Raw genomic sequence first — 18,364 nt, 5'->3', positions numbered from 1 at the left:
TTCTAGTTACTTAAAATCTACAGTACATTATTATTAGCCATGGTCACCCTACTATGTAATAGAGCACAGAACTTATTCTTCCTAACTGTAACTTTGTATCTGTTAACCAAGCTCTCCCCGTTTCCCTTTCCTACTACCCTTCCTAGCCTCTGGTAACCACTATTCTACTCTCTAATTCCATGATATCAACTTTTTTAGACTCTACATATGAGTGAGGTTATGTGGTATTTGTCTTTCTATGCCTGGCTTATTTCACTTAGCATTATGTCCTCCAGGTTCATCCATGTTGCTGCAAATGATAGGATTTCATTCTTTTCCCAGCTGAATAGTATTTCATTGTGTATATCATCAGTTTGTGGAAATTTAGGTGGATTCCATATTTTGGTCGTTTTGAATGGTGCTGCAATAAACATGAGGGTGCAGATATCTCTTTGATATACTAATTTCAGTTCCTTTGAATATGTACCTAGTAGTGAGATTGCTAGATCATATGGTAGTTCTATTTTTAGTTTTCTGAGGAATCTTCATGCTGTTTTCATAATGACTGCACTAATTTACACTCCCACCAACAGTGTATTAGAGTTCCCCTTTCTTTGCATCCTGGCCAGCATTTGTTATTTTCTGGCTTTTTGATAACAGCCATTCTAACGAGGGTGAGGTGACATCTCACTGTGCATTTGATTTGTATTTCCCTGATGATAGTGATGTTGAGCATTTTATCATACACCTGCTGGCCATTTTTATGTATTCGTTTGAGAAATGTCTATTCAACTCTTTTGCCCATTTAAAAAAAATTGTTCTTTTTGCTATTAAGTTATTTGAGTTCTTCACATAGTCTGGATATTAACCCTTTACTGGACTCATAGTTTGCAAATATTTTCTTCAGTTCTGTAGGTTGTCTCCTCGCTCTGTTGTTTCCTTTACTATGCAGGAGCTTTTCAGTTTGATGTCATCCCATTTGTTTATTTTTGCTTTTGTTGCCTGTGCTTTTGAGTTCTTATCCAAAAAATCTTGCCCACATCAATGTCATAAAGCTTTTCCCCTATACTTTATTCTATTAGTTTTATAGTTTTGAGTGTTACATTTAAGTATTTCATTCATTTTGAGCCGATTTTTGTACATGGTGAAAGATAAGTTTTATTCTTCTGCATGTGGATGTTATGTTTTTTCAGCACCATTTATTAAAGATATTCTCCTTTCCCAAATGTGTGTTCCTGGCATCTTTGTCAAAAATCTATTTATTTATTTTTAATTATTTTATTTTTATGCAACCCTATCATTTGCATGTCATGGACATTTGGGGACGGTTAGACCAAGGTTTGGCACTGTTACGATGAGCAGATTTGGGATGGGTGAAGAGGGTGTAAACACTTTACATTTTGTTGCTTCCTAAGGCAGTGGAGCTGTTCTTACCAGTACAATTTGGGGGACAATGTAAAACTCATTTCTCATTGATGGATATGATTCTTTAAATTTCATTCCAAGGCAAAGATTTATAAACCTGTCCCCTTTAAAATGCAAACATTCCAATGAGGAGCAAAGCTTGAAAATTAAAATCTTCAACAGGATTAGAAACGAACAACTTTGCAATCTTCTAAAATAAGGCTTCTTAAAATATGGATCCTCTTAGTCTATTTCAGAGTGTTCATGTTGACATTTGCACTGAAGGTACAAAATAAAACTGCTGGTACCTTAATTTGAATAAAGGCAGTGACACCACATAACACTAGGAGTCATGTATTCTTCATTACACACTTGCACCTAAACACACAACCACACATGCGCGCACACATACACACACACGCGTGCACGCTACACACACAGAGACATTTATTAATTTTATTAAATCTTGACCCTTGGGTACATGTGTTTTTAATATTCTGTAAGATGAAATGGGAAGTGCACATAAAGCAAATCTCAGGCTACTTAAGTACTGTAATTGTCTCAAGGAAAAATACTTTTGTGGTTGAGTTGCAAGCTGAATTAGCCACTTTTTTCATGGAACTCCATTTTTCTTGAAAGCACAAGTGACAGGCAAACTATGATTATTCAGACTTGAGTGTCTGGCAGACGTTTCTCCAAAAAAAAAAAAAAAAAAAAAAAAAAAAAAAAAAACCAAATGAATTAACTAAGCCAGCCTCTGCAAGGAAAAACACCTGACAGTATTTGTTACCAATAATACAATTTAAACTTTTAAATGAAAATTCAAATTTTAGAAAACTTGCATTCATCCTCATGAACTTGACATTGTCCTAATATTTAAAGACTTTGAAGAGATTGGTCATGATATTACATAGTGAGATGTTTTAATATTACATAATGAAAAGTGTCAAAACGTGGAAGATCTGCATAACTCGGTGACCTGATATTTTCCAGATGACCAACACATGATGTTACAACATTATGCAGGATAGAAAGATCCATTCAGATTACAATATGGAACACTGGATTTAATGTAACAAAGCATGAAAAGTTCACTGATATGATTTCAGATTCCATATTGTAACTAACCTTTAAGAAACTACCATCTGTTTAGTTTAGCGTAGTACCAAAGATGAAAATCCACAATTATGAAAACAGATTGAATGTAGAAGCAAATATGAGAGTGCAGCTCTTTTCTGCTAAGCCTGATATTAAAGAGATTTGCAAACATGCAAAGTCATGCCACTCTTCTTGCTAAATTTGTTTTGTTTCATAACATACAGTTGTCATGAAAATGTTAGGTTTTATGTAATGGGTTTATTAATGTTATCTCTAAATGAAATAACAAATGTTGATTTTCTTGGTTTTAATTTCCAAAATGGTAAATCTCAATAGCTCTAAGCCACATATACAAATATGGGGATTCAATAATTTTTAACAGTGTGAAGGGGATCAGAGATCAAAATATGAGGGCAGTGGTTCTAGAGCAAGCCTCCTGACTTCACAGTTGAGTAACTGAGGCCATGACAGGTGATGTGACTCATTCACTATAAGACAGCTGTGATTAGATCACATCTTTGCAAACCACTGTTCCGATGTGTGTTTTTTCTCCTACTCGATACTGTAAACCATGACTTCATGTGAATACGCTAATCAACTACTGCCTGATGAGAAAGTTGGCTGGGAGAGGCTCTGATGGAGGTCAGTGGAGACAGAGCTTTCTTACAGCATGTGAATGACAGGCCAGGTGAGAGGCTAAGGGGCCTCTGCCAGACACTGGGCACCTCCAGCGGGTGGAGGCCGGGAGGGGGGATGTGGGCTGAGAGGAGATGAGTGGCTGCAAGTGCAGGAAGAACATTACCTACTTCAGATTTTATGCCTCTTGCTCTGAAACGCGGTCAGCTTTTCCTTACCGCTTGGCTTTTCCTCCAGGGAGTTTGCCCGTTGGAAGGTGAACAACTTGGCTCTAGAAAGGAAGGACTTCTTCAGTTTGCCATTGCCTCTCGCCCCAGAGTTTATCCGGAACATTCGCCTCCTTGGAAGGAGACCCAATCTGCAACAGGTTACAGAAAACCTGATTAAAAAGTACGGCACTCATTTCTTACTTTCTGCCACCCTTGGAGGTAAGCAACATCACAATCCTAAGCTAATTGGTTGCCAGACCATTGGAAGTAACGTTAAGACTTATGTAGTATAGCTCCAACAGTCTTTTGTTCCTCCTGGCCTTTTATTGCCTCAGAAGTCTTTCTGGTGCATTTGAAAACAGCGTAGTCTCTTGACATCTCAATTTACCCCAGAGCATCTCTATTTGCTTGTAAGGCTCTCCTGAGGAGGGGAAGTTGTGTATGGCGGTTGGAGGTGGACAGGCTCCTAACAAGCACTTGCCAGCAGGGGGCGCTCCCAGTTTTCGCTTCGCTGAGTCACCCAACCCCTGAGGCTTCGCCACTTTCTAATGTTTGCTGTGGCTACAATGGTCAGACTCACAGGCAAAGAAGTCGAAGTTCCTGGAGTCCCTGACCCCTCTTCCTCTCGATAAAGATTGGAAACTGTCCAAACAACTCCAGTGGTTCTGGGCTGATGAATCACCCTCTTGTGGGGCGGAGTGTGGGGGTAGGGTGGAGCAATGTGGGCTAGAACCTACCAGGGCAGGATCAAAAGCTCTGAAGATGCAGAGTTCCCTCTGCCCTGGGAAGAAGGAAGCAGGATTTATTATAACATTTAGCTCACTGTCCAATCGACCCAAACAAGCTCTCCCAGGGCTCAGGCCAGCTGTCGGCATGAGGCTGGTGTTGAGTGTTTGATGGGGAGGAGGGAGATGGAGCTTCAAGGCTTTTGCCCTTCCCGAGGGAGCAGAAAAAGCCACGAAGACTCCTCGTAAACAATTTGAGAGAGAGAATTATGTCTCCCCTATGGAGGAGAATTGCTTGAGACAGAGTTCAATAGAAGATGTTAAGCAAATAAGCTGATGGCAGGGGGACTGAGCTTTGGAAGAGGGCCTTTCAGGCAGCGAGGCCGCTGGCTTGTGGCTCCCTCTGATGAGCTTCTTCTAAAGATGGTAAGGGCTGGGGGAGGAGCTTGGCAGCAGGGGCTGCACTCTCTCTCAGCTGGGTCTGCCCTGGCCAAGGGTTTATGTTCCTATTGGTAGGGGATTCGAGAGCAGAGAGCCTCACCAATACACTCGTGTTGTTCACCATAGGAGAAGAGTCCCTGACCATTTTTGTGGACAAGCGGAAACTGGGAAGAAAGACAGAGACAACAGGAGGTGCCTCTATAATCGGGGGCAGTGGGAACAGCTCGGCCGTGTCCCTGGAGACCCTGCACCAGCTGGCCGCCTCCTACTTCATTGACAGAGAGAGCACCCTGCGACGGCTGCACCATATCCAGATAGCCACGGGGGCCATCAAGGTAATGACCTGAGAGGTACTGGGCAGGGGGTGCGGGAAGCACTGAGGAACTCGGGGGAGGCCCCAGCCTCAACCAGCTCTAGGTCAGCCGGGCGGACTGATGGAAGAGGAGACGAAGCTTTCTGATGAAGACACAGCCAGCCTTCAGACACGATGGGGTCACTCATTCCACAGCAGACGCTCACAGAGCGCCCACTCTGAGGCAGGCTGCAGCACTCTAGTGGAGGATGGAAAAACAACAAAGTCATTTCTAATGATAAATAAAGAAAAGCAGAGTCATAGGTGCACATTTCCTGGGGCGTGGGGAGGGAGCAGCCCATATGATTATTAGATTGATCATGGAGGGCACTTTGGGGTTTAGACTTTGAGCTCTGAATGATAAGAAACCAGCTGTGTGGAGAAGTGAGCGGAAAGTGTTCAGGCAGACAGAACAAGTGCTAAGTACTTGTTCTAAGTAAGTACTAAGGCCTTTTAGCAGGAACCAGCCTCATGCCTTGTTGGGCCACAGAGAAGACTGCTGAGATGGTGGGGAGGTGAATAACAAAGACAAGATGAGGTTTGGAAGTCAGCTGGAGCCAGATTATGTGCCATGAGAAGGAATTTTAATATAAGTCAAAGTGCAGTGAAAAATCACTGGAGAGATTTAGCAGGGGAGTAACATGATCTCATGTATGTTTTTAAAAGATCGATAGTTATTGTGACTTTATAACCTTCGTCATATCTTCTCTACTTACACCTAAGAGATTTCTAGTAAAGTTCATGTTGTTTTAGGGAAAACCAGTGAAAATACTGTACTTGAGAATACAGGTTTTTAAAAATTCTAAGCATAATGTTAAGGTGTTGAAAAGACTTCATAGTTGTCTTATATCCTGCTTTTATCCCATCTGAAACTCACAAGCAAATTTTATTTACTAATTCATTCAATAAATATTTACTGAGCACCTATTATTTGTCAGGCACTGTTTTGGGTCCTGAGAATACGAGAGTGAACAAAAGCTGTAAAGTCCCTGCCCTCATAAAGCTTGAATTCTAATAGCAGAGAGATAATTCATAAATATACAGACAATAGCTCATTTTGTTATGGTTTGCTTTATTGCACTTTGCAGATACTTTTTTTTTTCTTTTTTACAAATTGAAGGGTTGTGAGAACCCTGTGTCAAACAAGTCTACTGGCACTATTTTTGGCACTATTTTTCCAACAGCACGTGCTTACTTCGTGTCTCTGATAATTCTCACAGTATTTTAAACTTTTTCATTGTCATTTTGTCTGTTATGGTGATCTGTGATATGTGACCTTTGATGTCACTTTTATAATTGTTTTGGAGTGTCACAAATTGCACCCATATGAGATAACAAACTTCATCAATAAATGATGTGTGTTCTGACTGGTCACTGTATGGAACTGGCTGTTCCCCCATCTCTCTCACCCTTCTCAGGCCTCCCTATTCCCTGAGATACAACAATATTGAAATTAGGCCAATTATTAACCTTACAATGGCTTCTAAGTTTTCAAGTGAAAGAAATAGACATCTCTCACTTGAAATCAAAAGCTAGAAATGATTAAGCATAGTGAGGAAGGCATGTCAAAAGCTGAGAAAGGCTAAAACCTAGGCCACTTGCATCATACAGTTAGCCAAGTTACAAATGCAAAGAAAAAGTTCTTGAAAGACATTAAAAGTGCTACTCCGGTAAACACACAAATGATAAAAATGCCAAACAGCCATCTTACTGATATGAAGGAAGTTTGAATGGTCTGGAAAGATCAAACTAGCCACAACATTCCCTGAAGCCAAAGCCTAATCCAGAGTAAGGCCTAACTCTGGTTAATTCTATGAAGACTGAGAGAGGTCAAAAAGTTACGGAAAAATGTTCAAAGCTAGCATAGGTTGGTTCATGAGATTGGAGGAAAGAACCCATCTCCGTGATATAAAAGCACAAGATGAAGCAGTAAGTGCTGACTTAGAAGCTGCAGCAAGTTATCCAGATCTAGCTAACATCACTGATGAGGGTGGTTATACTAAACAACAGATTTTCAGTGTCAATGAAACCACTTTCTACTGGAAGAAGATGACATTGAGGACTTTAATAGCTAAGGAGGGCAAGTCAATGCCTGGCTTCAAAGCTTCAAAGGACAAGCTGCCTTTCTTGTTACAGGCTAATATAGCTGGTCACTTTAAACTGAAGCCAAGACTCATTTAGCATTCTGAAAATCCTAGGGCCCTTAAGAATTATGCTAAATCTCCTCTGCCAGTGCTCTATAAATGGAACAATCCTGCCTGGATGACAGCATATTTGTTTACAGCATGGTTTATGAACTATCTTAAGCCCATTGTTGAGACCTACTGCTTGGAAAAAAACTTCTTTCAAAATATCACTGCTGATTTACAATGTACCTGCTCACCCAAGAGCTCTGATGGAGAGGTACAAGATTAATATTGTTTTTATGCCTGCAAATACAACATCCATTCTGTAGCCCATGAATCAAGGAGTAATTTTGATTTCCAAGTCTTATTTAAAAAATATTTTGGTAAGGTAAAGGCTGCCATAGATAGTGATTCCTCTGACAAATCTGGGCAAAGTAAATTGAAAATCATTTAGAAATAACACTATCCTAGATGCCATCATGAACATTTGTAATTCATAGGGGGATGTCAAAATATCATTAACAGGAGCTTGGGAGAAGTTGATTCCAGCCCTCATGGATGTCTTTGAGGATGTCTTTCCTCAGTGGAGGAAGTAATTGTATATGTAGTGGAAATAGGAAGAGAACTGGAATAAAAAGTAGAGCCTGAAGATGTGACTGAATTGCTGCAATCTTATGATAAAACTTGAATGAATGATGAGTTGCTTCTTATGAATGAGGAAGGAAGTGGTTTCCTGAGAGGGAATCTACTCCTGGTGATGATACTATGAATGTTGTTGAAATGACAGCAAAGCATTTAGAATATTTTATACACTTAGTTGATAAAGCAGTGGCAGGGTTTCAGAGGATTGACTCCAGTTTTGAAAGAAGTTCTATTATTGGTAAAATGCTATCGAATTGAGTCACATGCTACAGAGAAATCTTTCGTGAAAGGAAGATGTCAATGTCATTGTTGTCTTAGTCTAAGACATTGCCACAGGCCGCCCCAACCTTCAGCAACCACCACCCTGATCAGTCAGCAGCCATCAACATCAAACCAGGACACTCTACCAGCAAAAAGACTCCAACAACTGGCTGATGGCTCAGATGATCATTAGCATTTTCTAGCAATAACATATTCTTTAATTAAGGTATGTACATTCTTTGTTCAAACATAATGCTATTGAACACTTAATAGACTACAGTATAGTGTAAACATCACTTTCATATGCACTGGAAAACCAAAAAATGTGCGTGACTTGCTTTATTGTGATATTTGCTTTATTACAGTGGTCTAAAATTGAACCCATAATATCTCTGAGGTACACCTGTATAATGCCAGGTGCGATGAATGGCATGAAAAAATGAAGCCAAGTAAGAGGATAAAGGGTGATGGGAATGTGGAGTTTAGGGAAGACCTGTCCAAGGAATGCCACTTAAGCAGAGACCTAAATGAAGTGAGGGAGTAAGCCCCAAACATCACAGACAAAGGACAGAGCAGGTACAAGTGCTGTAAAGGGGCAGGGCAGTGTACTTTGTATGATCCAGGACTACCAAGAAAGGCAATGAGGCTGGCATGCAGTCAGGAGAGAAATGAAGTAAAAGATGAGTTTATAGAGGTTGCAGGGGACATATCATGAAGGCCTTACTGATTAGGAAGTAAAAAGAAAGGGGGATCCTGGAGACCAGTGCAGTGGCTATTGCAATAGTAAAGGTAAGACATAATGGTGGCTTGGACAAAGCTGGTGTTGCAGAGGTGGTGAGAAGTTGGCATATTCAGAATATGTTTTGATGGTAGAGCCTACGGAATCAGACAATGGATTGGAAGAAAGGAGTAAAGATTTACTGCAAGATTTATGGCCTGAGCAATCAAATGAACAGTGATTCCATTTACTGAGAAGGACAACACTGGGAAGAAGTACAGATCTGAAAGAAATAAATCAAGAATTTGGTTTTAGACATTCCTAAATGTGACATTCCTATCAGACGTCTAAGTAGAGAAATCTAACAGTCAGTTGAAAACAAACACCAAGATTTCAAGAGAAAGGCCATGACTGAATCTGGAAAGTTGGTATACAAATATATACACATGTCCACCTGTGTAGTTGGTATTTCCAGCTATGGGAGAAAATGAAATGAGATCACTCAAGGAGTGAGTGCAACTACAAAAGTGGCCTGAGGACTGGGTTGTGAAGCACTCCAATATTCAGAAAGGGGGAAGAAGAGAGGATCCAACTAAGAAGACTGAGACAGAGAGTATATGAAGAGGACCAAAGCGGGCTCACAAAACCATGTGAAGAATGTTTTTCACAAAAGAAGGAACTGGCAACTGTGGCTGTTGAGCAGTCACTAAGGTGGAGATTGAGACTCGACCTTCAATTTTGTGACATGGAGGTAACTGGTAACCTGAAGAAGAGTAGTTCAGTACATGAAGGGTACAAAAGGCCGAGTGAAGAAAATTCCAGGAAGGAAGAAAAGTGAGAATCAGATATGAGTAGAAACAATCCTTTTGCTGTAAAGGCAAATTGAAAAACAAGTGATAACTGGGGAGCAATGTGGGGTCACAGGAGGGTGTGTTTTTGTTTTTAAGATGGGAGCTATTCCAGCATATTGATATAGTGATTAAAATAACTCCATAGGCCAGGCGCGGTGGCTCATGCCTGTAATCCTAGTACTTTTGGAGGCCAAGGCGGGCAGATCACAAGTTCAAGAGATCAAGACCATCCTGGCCAACATGGTGAAACCCCATCTCTACCAAAAATGTAAAAATTAGCTGGGTATGGTGCTGCATGCCTGTAGTTCCAGCTACTTGGGAGGCTGAGGCAGGAGAACCGCTTGAACCCAGGAGACGGAGCTTGCAGCGAGCCAAGATTGCGCCACTGCACTCCAGCCTGGTGGCAGAGCAAGACTCTGTCTTAAAAAAAATAAATAAATAAAATAACTCCGTAGAGAGGGAGAAAGAAAGTGATGATGTAGGAGAGACAAAAGATAATCGCAGGAGCAAAGAGGTTGTTCTTACCCAGGAGCTTGAGCTCTTCATCCTTCGAAACAGGAGGCAATGCAGAGGGCACAAGGACAAAAGTAGCAGGATGTTAGTTGCATGGTGAGAAGATGCCACTGTTTTCTTCTGATTGGCTTCTTCTTCTTGATTTCCTAGGTGAAACAGAAGGAGAGTCTTTGGCTAAAAGTAAGAAAACGGAACAGTTGGGAAAATAATCTATGAAATAGTCTTTTGAGAATAAGAGTTAAGAGTGTTGGTTAACTAGATAAACATAGTAGATTTGTGGGTAGCACTGAGAGCCCGCTTCAGTGGCTATAATTATAACATGAGACCAGTCAGCATAGTTGTAAGTTTTATCAGCTACATTTAGCAGTTCATGTATAGGTAGGCATGGAATAGACAAAGAGTTGGATTTAACCAAGATGTGTGTATATACATGGTGAAAGATAAAAGAGGGAAGAGAGTTGAGAATATACACAAAGGAGTGATTATAGTAATGGACCATGGAATATAATTCAGTCAGTGAATGAAAAGAGGCCTTTGAGGGATGCTAGAAAGTGAAAAGTTGGTCAGGTCTAAAGGTTAAAAGTCTAAGTAGGTTTGACAATTCATTACGGAAAGAGACTAGAGCAAGTATGATTGGGTGATGCCTAATGTTGAGATTATAGAAGGAATACTATGCCCGGGAACCTAATTTTATTAGTTACTGCATTCCCTCTGTAATCACTTAATGGAAATGAATGAGGGGAAGTAACAAGAAAAATAAACTGCAATGAGGATGGGTAGTGGGTACTAAGAGTCCCATGGTTCTGGCTTCAAAGGAGCCAGAGATCATTAGAGAGGATGGAGGAATAGTGTTCAGGATATCACAAGGGAGCACCTTCCTTACTTCCATGCCCAGGAGCATGGGGGGTGGGAAATGAGATGGCCACTGCTAGAGAAGGCTGCAGGGGAAACCATGTCCTCAGGGTCAGCTACACTGTGGTTAGAACTGAAAGGCAAAGTGGACTCTTGAGAAGTGGTTGAGATTATATGGGATTTTGCTAAGAACTGATCGTGAGATCCAGAGAGCACAGTGGAAGTTAACTGAAGAGAAGAGGTGAGATTAGGGAGTGTACAGAGTTTGGAGTGAGAGTAGAAGAGATGAGGATGACTTTCTATTAACAGGAAGGTAGGGTACATTTGAGAGACTAGTATCTTAGACAGTTTAAAATGATTTAAAAAATCATTGGTGTGATTTTTTTAACTCTTAACTCTCTTCCCTCTTTTATCTTTCATCATGTATACATACATATCCTGGTTAAATCCAACTCTCCATCTATTCCATGCCTTCCTGTACATGAACTGCTAAATGTAGCTGATAAAACTTACAACTATGCTGAGTGGTCTCATGTTATAATTATGGCCACGAATCTCAAGCTGGCTCTCAGTGCCACCTAGAAATCACTGTGGCATGGAGTAGGTTTTACCAAGAAGACAGAACTCTGTGAAAGCCTCTCTCCCCATTTAGTCCTGTGGTGGACTGTGTCAAAGTTGGAGAAAAATGGATCATATCAGAAAATGAAAGGTAGGCATTGGGTCTACAATTTAAAGATCCCATTTATGTTCCTTCCTATTCCTTGACCTGACCAACTTTATACTTCTTCACTCTTTAATGGCCTCATTTTCTTAAATTCCTTGATTTATCACTATAATCTCAATAAACTAGGTATTGATGGACCATATCTCTTAATAATAACAGCTATTTATGACAAAGCCACAGCCAATATCATACTGAATGGGCAAAAGGTGGAAGCCTTCACTTTGAAAACCAGCACAAGACAAGGATGCCCTCTCTCACCACTCCTATTTAACTAGTATTGGAAGTTCTGGCCAGGGCAATCAGGCAAGTGAAAGAAATAAAGGATATTCAAACAGGAAGAGAGGAAGTCAAATTATCTCTGTTTGCAGATGACATGATTGTATATTTAGAAAACCCCATCGTCCCAGCCCAAAATCTCCTTAAGCTGATAAGCAACTTCAGCAAAGTCTCAGGATACAGAATCAATGTGCAAAAATCACAAGCATTCCTATATACCAATAATACACAAACAGCCAAATCATGAGTGAACTCTCATTCACAATTGCTACAAAGAGAATAAAATACCTAGGAATACAACTTACAAGGGATGTGAAGAACCTCTTCAAGGAGAATTACAAACCACTGCTCAAGGAAATCAGAGAGGACACAAATAGAAAAACATTCCATGCTCATGGAGAGGAAGAATCAAAATCATGAAAATGGTCATACTGTCCAAAGTAATTTATAGATTCAATGCTATCCCCAACAAGCTACCATTGACTTTCTTCACAGAATTAGAAAAAATTACTTTAAATTTCATATGTAACCAAAAAAGAGCCCGCATAGCCAAGACAATCCTAAGTAAAAAGAACAAAGCTGGAGGCATCACGCTACCTGACTTCAAACTACACTACAAGGCTAGAGTAACCAAAACAGTATGGTACTGGTATGAAAACAGATATATAGACCAATGGAACAGAACAGAGGCCTTAGAAATAATGCCACACATCTACAACCATCTGATCTTTGACAAACCTGACAAAAACTAGCAATGGGGAAAGGATTTGCTATTTAACGGTGCTGGGAAAACTGGCTAGCCATATGCAGAAAACTGAAACTGGACCCCTTCCTTACACCTTAAACAAAAATTAACTCAAGATGGATTAAAGACTTAAAGATAAGACCTAAAACCATAAAAACCATAGAAGAAAACCTAGGCAATATAATCACTCTCTTGCATATGCCTTCAACATGCCCTTTGTCCCTTCTTCATGCCCACTGCCATTTCCTTAATCTAGGACTTCATCAACTCTTACCTGATTTTCTTGCATTATCCTGTTAAGTAGTTTTCCTATCTCTATTCTCAGCTCTTCTCCCTGATTCAACCTCTGGGTTGCTACCATGAGTGCAAATCATCGTATCATATTGTATCATATTACTCCCTGCCTAAAATCCATCAGTGGCCCCAAACTGTACATGGGACAGAGCCCAAACTACTGTTCCCCATCCTGGGTGGCAGTGTGATACAATGGAAAGAACATAGGCTCCAACCCAAGAATCTGAGTTCTGCCATTGTTCATGGTGGGACTTTGAACAAGCCAAACTTCTCAGACCCTCAGTTTACTCATCCTAAAATTGTTGTACAATTAGAACAGTTTCTATCTTGAAGTTTTCCATGAGGTTTAATAAGAAAGTGTAGGCCGGTGTGGTGGCTCATGCCTGTAATTCCAGCACTTTGGAAGGCCGAGGTGGGCAGATCATGAGGTCAGGAGATCGAGACAATCCTGGCTAACACGGTGAAACCCCATCTCTACTAAAAATACAAAAAATTAGCCAGGCGTGGTGGCAGGCTCCTGTAATCCCAGCTACTCAGGAGGCTGAGGCAGGAGAATGGCGTGAACCCGGGAGGCAGAGCCTGCAGTGAGCCCAGATTGTGCCACTGCACTCCAGCCCAGACGACAGAGTAAGATGCCGTCTCAAAAATAAATAAATAAATAAATAAATAGATAAATAAATAAAAGAAAGTATAGATAGTATTAACCATAGCACTGTTGGAGTGTGAAAAAGATTAATTCCTATTCTTAACTAAACTATGTGACTATTGAAAATCTGTCTCTGCTGTCTTTCTAGTTCCATTTTTAACCAGTCCTTTGGTACTTTTCTCAACCCCCATACTCCCCACTCTACTCTTCACCCTCCACTCATATTGTGTAAACCATTCATACCTAAATATCAGGCTTTCCTCAAATATGCCATGTTCTCATATCTCACTTTCCTGGCACTTGCTGTTTGCTTTACTTGTAATGCTTGTCTATTCACCTGAATGGCTCTTCTTCACCTTTTTTTGCTCAGCTTAAAAAGGTAACTCTTTTGTGAAGCCTTTCCTAACTCCCAAGATAGTCAAATGCCCCTCTTTAGGGTTTCAAACATATGCCTCTTTTATAGGGCATATCATTTGAACTGTAAAACTGAACATATGTCAGCTAACACAATGACCTCCACATGAGACAATGAGGTTCTTGTGGAAGAGGCTGGGTCTTGTTCAACTATGATTTCCCAATAAGAGTACAGAGCTTCCCACACTGTGGGCAATGGGTAAAGGTTTGTTGAATTAATGAATGAGTCCCTGGACATGGCATTTTTCACATAGATTAGGCTCTTCTGCTTAGTGTGTACGCAAGTACATATAAGCATGCTTAGTTGAAAGAAACAGAAATCTACTCAAGGTAGCTTGAGTATAAAAATAGTTTAAGAGAACTCTGGTGAAAAATACCACAGCTCTCCAAGGACTAGGCACTAAATCTAATGCAGGCACATGGAACTTGGAAAAGTATGGTCATACTCTCAGGTTATTCTTTTTGTTTTTTGTTGAAATACATGTCACTACTTTTTCATCGGTGTCATCTTCCTGCTTCCCTAGTTGGAAATCTTTTATCTATTTATTCCATACTTTTCTGTACCTCGATGACTTTAACTTACATGTAACTTTGGCTTGCTGTGGAGTTGACTCTGGCTCTGCTGAATATTTTTCTGTTTTATCTCTTGGTCAGTGCCACCACGGCAGAGGTCACTACTTTGTTCATTGCCATGTCCTCGGTTCCTGGCATATTTTAGGTGCCTTATAATTGTTTATTATTTGAATTTTATGAGTATCTACAATCACCTTTTAAATTTTTTCTTTCAGTATCATAGTTTTCAATTCTCTTGAGAAAGAATCTGGTTCAGAGTCTACCCTTAGTTTAATACAAAGAGTTGGGCTTGCATAGTCTTAACTATGGTTTTCTGGACCCACCTCTTAAGCAAAATCTGTGGGTGGTGGAGCAAAAGGTGGTTAGACATCCCAAACTACATTTTTTATAGTGCCTATGAATGTACTTTCCAGAATTAGAGCCACTGCCCATCTCTTCAAAGAGGTCATCATCCTTGGAAGCCACTTTTTGAAGATTCTCCAAGAACACATTGAAAGTGAGATGAATATTCAACTTCCACTGGGCTGACTGATCTGGTAATTTTTTCTGTCTGGGAGTACAATGGGTTCTCCCCCTAGGAAGAAAACCATGAAAAAACAAGGATGATTTTGTATTTTCTTCAACCTTCATCTCTTCAAGTTTTCATATTTACATAACTTAGCAAGGTCTAGAGACCTGATGTGGCCTGTTCAAGGACCCATTGCTAGACTAAGGAGCAAAGGTGTGTGTTGGCATCCCACCCCACAGTTCTGCTCACTTTATGGGATTGACCTGCCCATTTTGTCCTGGCAGTAAGGTTCTCTGCCAGGGAACATTTCTTTGCTCTCACACACTTAGTACTTATAGATCCATATAGCAAAGGCCAATACACACAGCAGCACATCCTTCCTAGCTAACATTCTTTTGTTGGTGCTACAGTACCTGCCACCTACCTCCCTCTATGAATATGCCTCAGCAGCTGGCTTCCAGCACATTCATTACTCTTGAAAGAGGTGGATGGAGTTGGGATGGAGGATTCTGCTTACCTGCTCTGCCTTGGTAGAAGAAAAGTTCTCTAGCATATCTGCCTGTTTCTTGTTCCCCTAAGAAGATGTGCACTTACTACCCTTTCTTAGCAACTTCTTTGCACTAACATGGACATATGCACCTTTTTGTTTATTTAATATATTCCTTAAGACCTCACTGAGCATCCCTCTCTGTTGGAAGGTTTACCCGAATTGGCACACACCTCTATTGCAGAAATTGTCACATTACATTGAGGATGTTTACATGCCTATCTCCCTCCTGACACATACACCCACGATGACACCAGGTCTTAGAGCAGCAGAGACTCTGTGGCAGATACACAGCTCCAGGTCCCTTTACAGTGTTGTCTGGCATGTGGCGAGGTGAAGGCAGACTTACATGGTTTAGTGGGAAACAAACTTACTCAAGTAAGAAGACTTGGGATTGGTTTTGGCTTTGATGCTGTCTATTTCTATGACCTTGAGAAATCATTGAACTCTATTTCTCTCATCCATGATACATATTACCAACTATCTGACTCACCTGCACACAGGGCTTACATTCAGCTGGTATGGTTACATCGGTTTTTAAAATATTGAAACACTTCTATACAGCTGGTGAATAGTCTTCACTCCAACCCCCATGTACTGCCCTAACCACACTTACTCCCCTTCTGTAGCCCCCAGATTTCCTTTTGATGGTAACCAAAAGGAGAGTATACCTCAGGAGGCCTCTAGAGCCCTGCCCTGGCACTAGGGCTGCCATCCCTTCTGATGAGTCAATGCGCTTCTGTTCTACCTGCTGATAAATACTGTGAATGTCACTCTTGGCTCTGCCATAGGGTTGGGGTGTCACCAAATGATTCAGAGCACATGCAAACACTTTGCACACTGTGAAGAGCTGTATACATAGACATCCTGTCCATAATATCCCAGAAGGGATTAGAGCCACAAATGAGGGAAGGGGCTTGTTTCTAAATTACAGCTCACCCTGTATTTAGTTGAAGGCTGAGGGAGGACTTGGTGGGGAGGGCTTGACATGCTCACCAGCTGACTGAAGGGAGTTCACACAAAAGTTCAGGTGGACCCCAGGATGAAAAAGAGTGTTTCTCACAAAACCTCCTTAAAAGTGACTTGTCCGAATTCCTCGCTGCAGCAGCCTGGGATTCAATTTGCAGGTCTTTTAAGCACATACACCATCAACTCTGTTCTCCCATGCCAGCCCGATTGCTCACAATTAGAAGCCCATTTCACTCTGCCCTTAGTTTGCAGGTGTCTCCTTAAGTAGGACAAGAGCAGCCTGGAAGTGGAAGGTGGAGGGTGGGGAGAGGAGACTGGCTGGAATGAGGGTTTGCACGATCTGGTATTTATGGAAAATGTGATGTGCTAATGAACCTGAGGTCCATCAGGGCTTTCTCAAGGCAGGATGGTCTCTGTCAACAGACCAGTTAGCACACAATTATTGGCCCTTTCTGAAAGCTTATCTGAGGCATTCTTTGAACAGTGTGTGCCTGAGTGAACTGCACTCTCCATTACCTGTCTAGGCTCTCTTTATAATCTGCCAAAGCTGTCTGCGTCTTCTACAGAGAAAAGTGCAGGATTCTCTTGAACAATCCTCCAGAGATGCTGAGGTTTTCCTCACTTTGGGGCGAGGGATTGGGGGTGTCTCAGGCTATTCTGCTTACTCAAGTCAGTACTCAGGCAAAAACTGCAACGGGTCCCTCTCCAGCTCCCTCTATTCTTTTCACCTCCTTACTTCTGAAGGGAGAAGACAGCATCTCAGAGCAGAATAGCAATGAAAAGCACTATGACTTTGGGAACTAGTGAAACTTGAGTGGGCCTTCCTCACTCTTCAGGTTCTTCACTCTAACAGGAAATGAGCATAAGGATCATGTTATTTTTCTCCTAATTCCCATCCTTGTGCCACAATTAAAGTGAAGTTACTCACACCCTTTCAATGACTTACCGAATTGATTGTCCTCTTTTGGGACTGACCTTTAGAAACAGCAAAGTAAAGGTCAGAAAATTGAATCAAAGATAGCCCAGCATGATGAGCAAGATGATGGTGGTTGGGGGAGGGGGGAGTGGGGAGCAGATGCATTGGTGGCAGGTAGGGATGGGGGAGGGAGAAGGGGAAGGAAAGGAAAGCTCCTATTGTGGCTGTTCTCTAGCCTGTCCTCCTCTTTGGGTCGCATCTTGTTCCCACTTAAGGCTTGTTAGCTTCCTTTTTTCCTGGACCTGATTGGTGAGTGGCCAAGTCAGGAGTAAGTGGATGGATAAGCCAGTGAAAACCCCAATGATGATGGAGTGGCCAGCTTACCTGTAGGCAGGGACAGGCAAGCCTCCAAATACCATACCCCTGTGTCCCACCTCTGTCCTTCAGCCCACCCTAACCTAGAGGGGCAAACTTCCCCAGAGTAGCTGGGACAGTCATTGGCCATGGCTCTTCATAGGGGGAATTCGACACCATAAAGAAAGTGAAGACTTCACCTTGAAATGAGGCTGTCTCTGCTTCCCAAGTACAGTCTGACCAGTAGTCAATCACCCACTCACCCAATAAAGAAACATGATTCAGCACCTGTGTCCACATGTGGAGGGAGGCAGGCTCATGTGTAACAGCCAGAACACTGGGATTATTTAAGTACATTTCCACTTGTCTCTAAGCTCCTTACTGGCCATGACTATGTCTTATTCATCTGTGAGTTCCAGATGCTCCTTGAATATTTGTTAAATGAACAAATGAGTAAATAAAAGAATGAATGAATGAGCCAAATAAATCTTATCCTTGCGGGTGACTGTATGACCTGGAATAAGTCATTTAACTTATCTGAGCCTTGGTTTCCTGGTCTGCATTGTAAGGATAATCAAACTGATCTGAAGT

At 41.3% G+C, this 18,364-nt stretch overlaps 1 protein-coding gene and 1 long non-coding RNA gene across 4 annotated transcripts in view; one reads left to right on the top strand and one right to left on the bottom strand.

The window, feature by feature from the left end:
- BRINP2 (BMP/retinoic acid inducible neural specific 2) overlaps positions 1–18,364 on the top strand; it is a 110,986-nt gene that overhangs the window by 81,488 nt on the left and 11,134 nt on the right. For both annotated transcript variants that reach the window (XM_050766905.1, XM_050766913.1), the window contains exons 3-4: positions 3,355–3,545; positions 4,619–4,827. In XM_050766905.1, coding sequence (XP_050622862.1) covers positions 3,355–3,545; positions 4,619–4,827 — 400 coding nt within the window. The remainder of the gene's footprint in view (positions 1–3,354; positions 3,546–4,618; positions 4,828–18,364) is intronic.
- LOC126940775 (uncharacterized) overlaps positions 1,858–18,364 on the bottom strand; it is a 77,021-nt gene continuing 60,514 nt past the window's right edge. The window contains exons 3-6 of one of the 2 annotated variants that reach the window (XR_007720904.1): positions 9,968–10,101; positions 3,907–4,107; positions 3,336–3,475; positions 1,858–2,076 (exon numbers count right to left, since the gene is read on the bottom strand). This is a non-coding gene — a long non-coding RNA (uncharacterized LOC126940775). The remainder of the gene's footprint in view (positions 2,077–3,335; positions 3,476–3,906; positions 4,108–9,967; positions 10,102–18,364) is intronic. The other variant, XR_007720903.1, reaches the window with a different exon arrangement.

The sequence above is a fragment of the Macaca thibetana genome, chromosome 1 (genome assembly GCF_024542745.1).
Source record: "Macaca thibetana thibetana isolate TM-01 chromosome 1, ASM2454274v1, whole genome shotgun sequence".
NCBI lineage: Eukaryota > Metazoa > Chordata > Mammalia > Primates > Cercopithecidae > Macaca > Macaca thibetana.
Note: the sequence above shows the minus strand (reverse complement) of the source record. Positions and strands in the feature narration are given on the sequence as shown.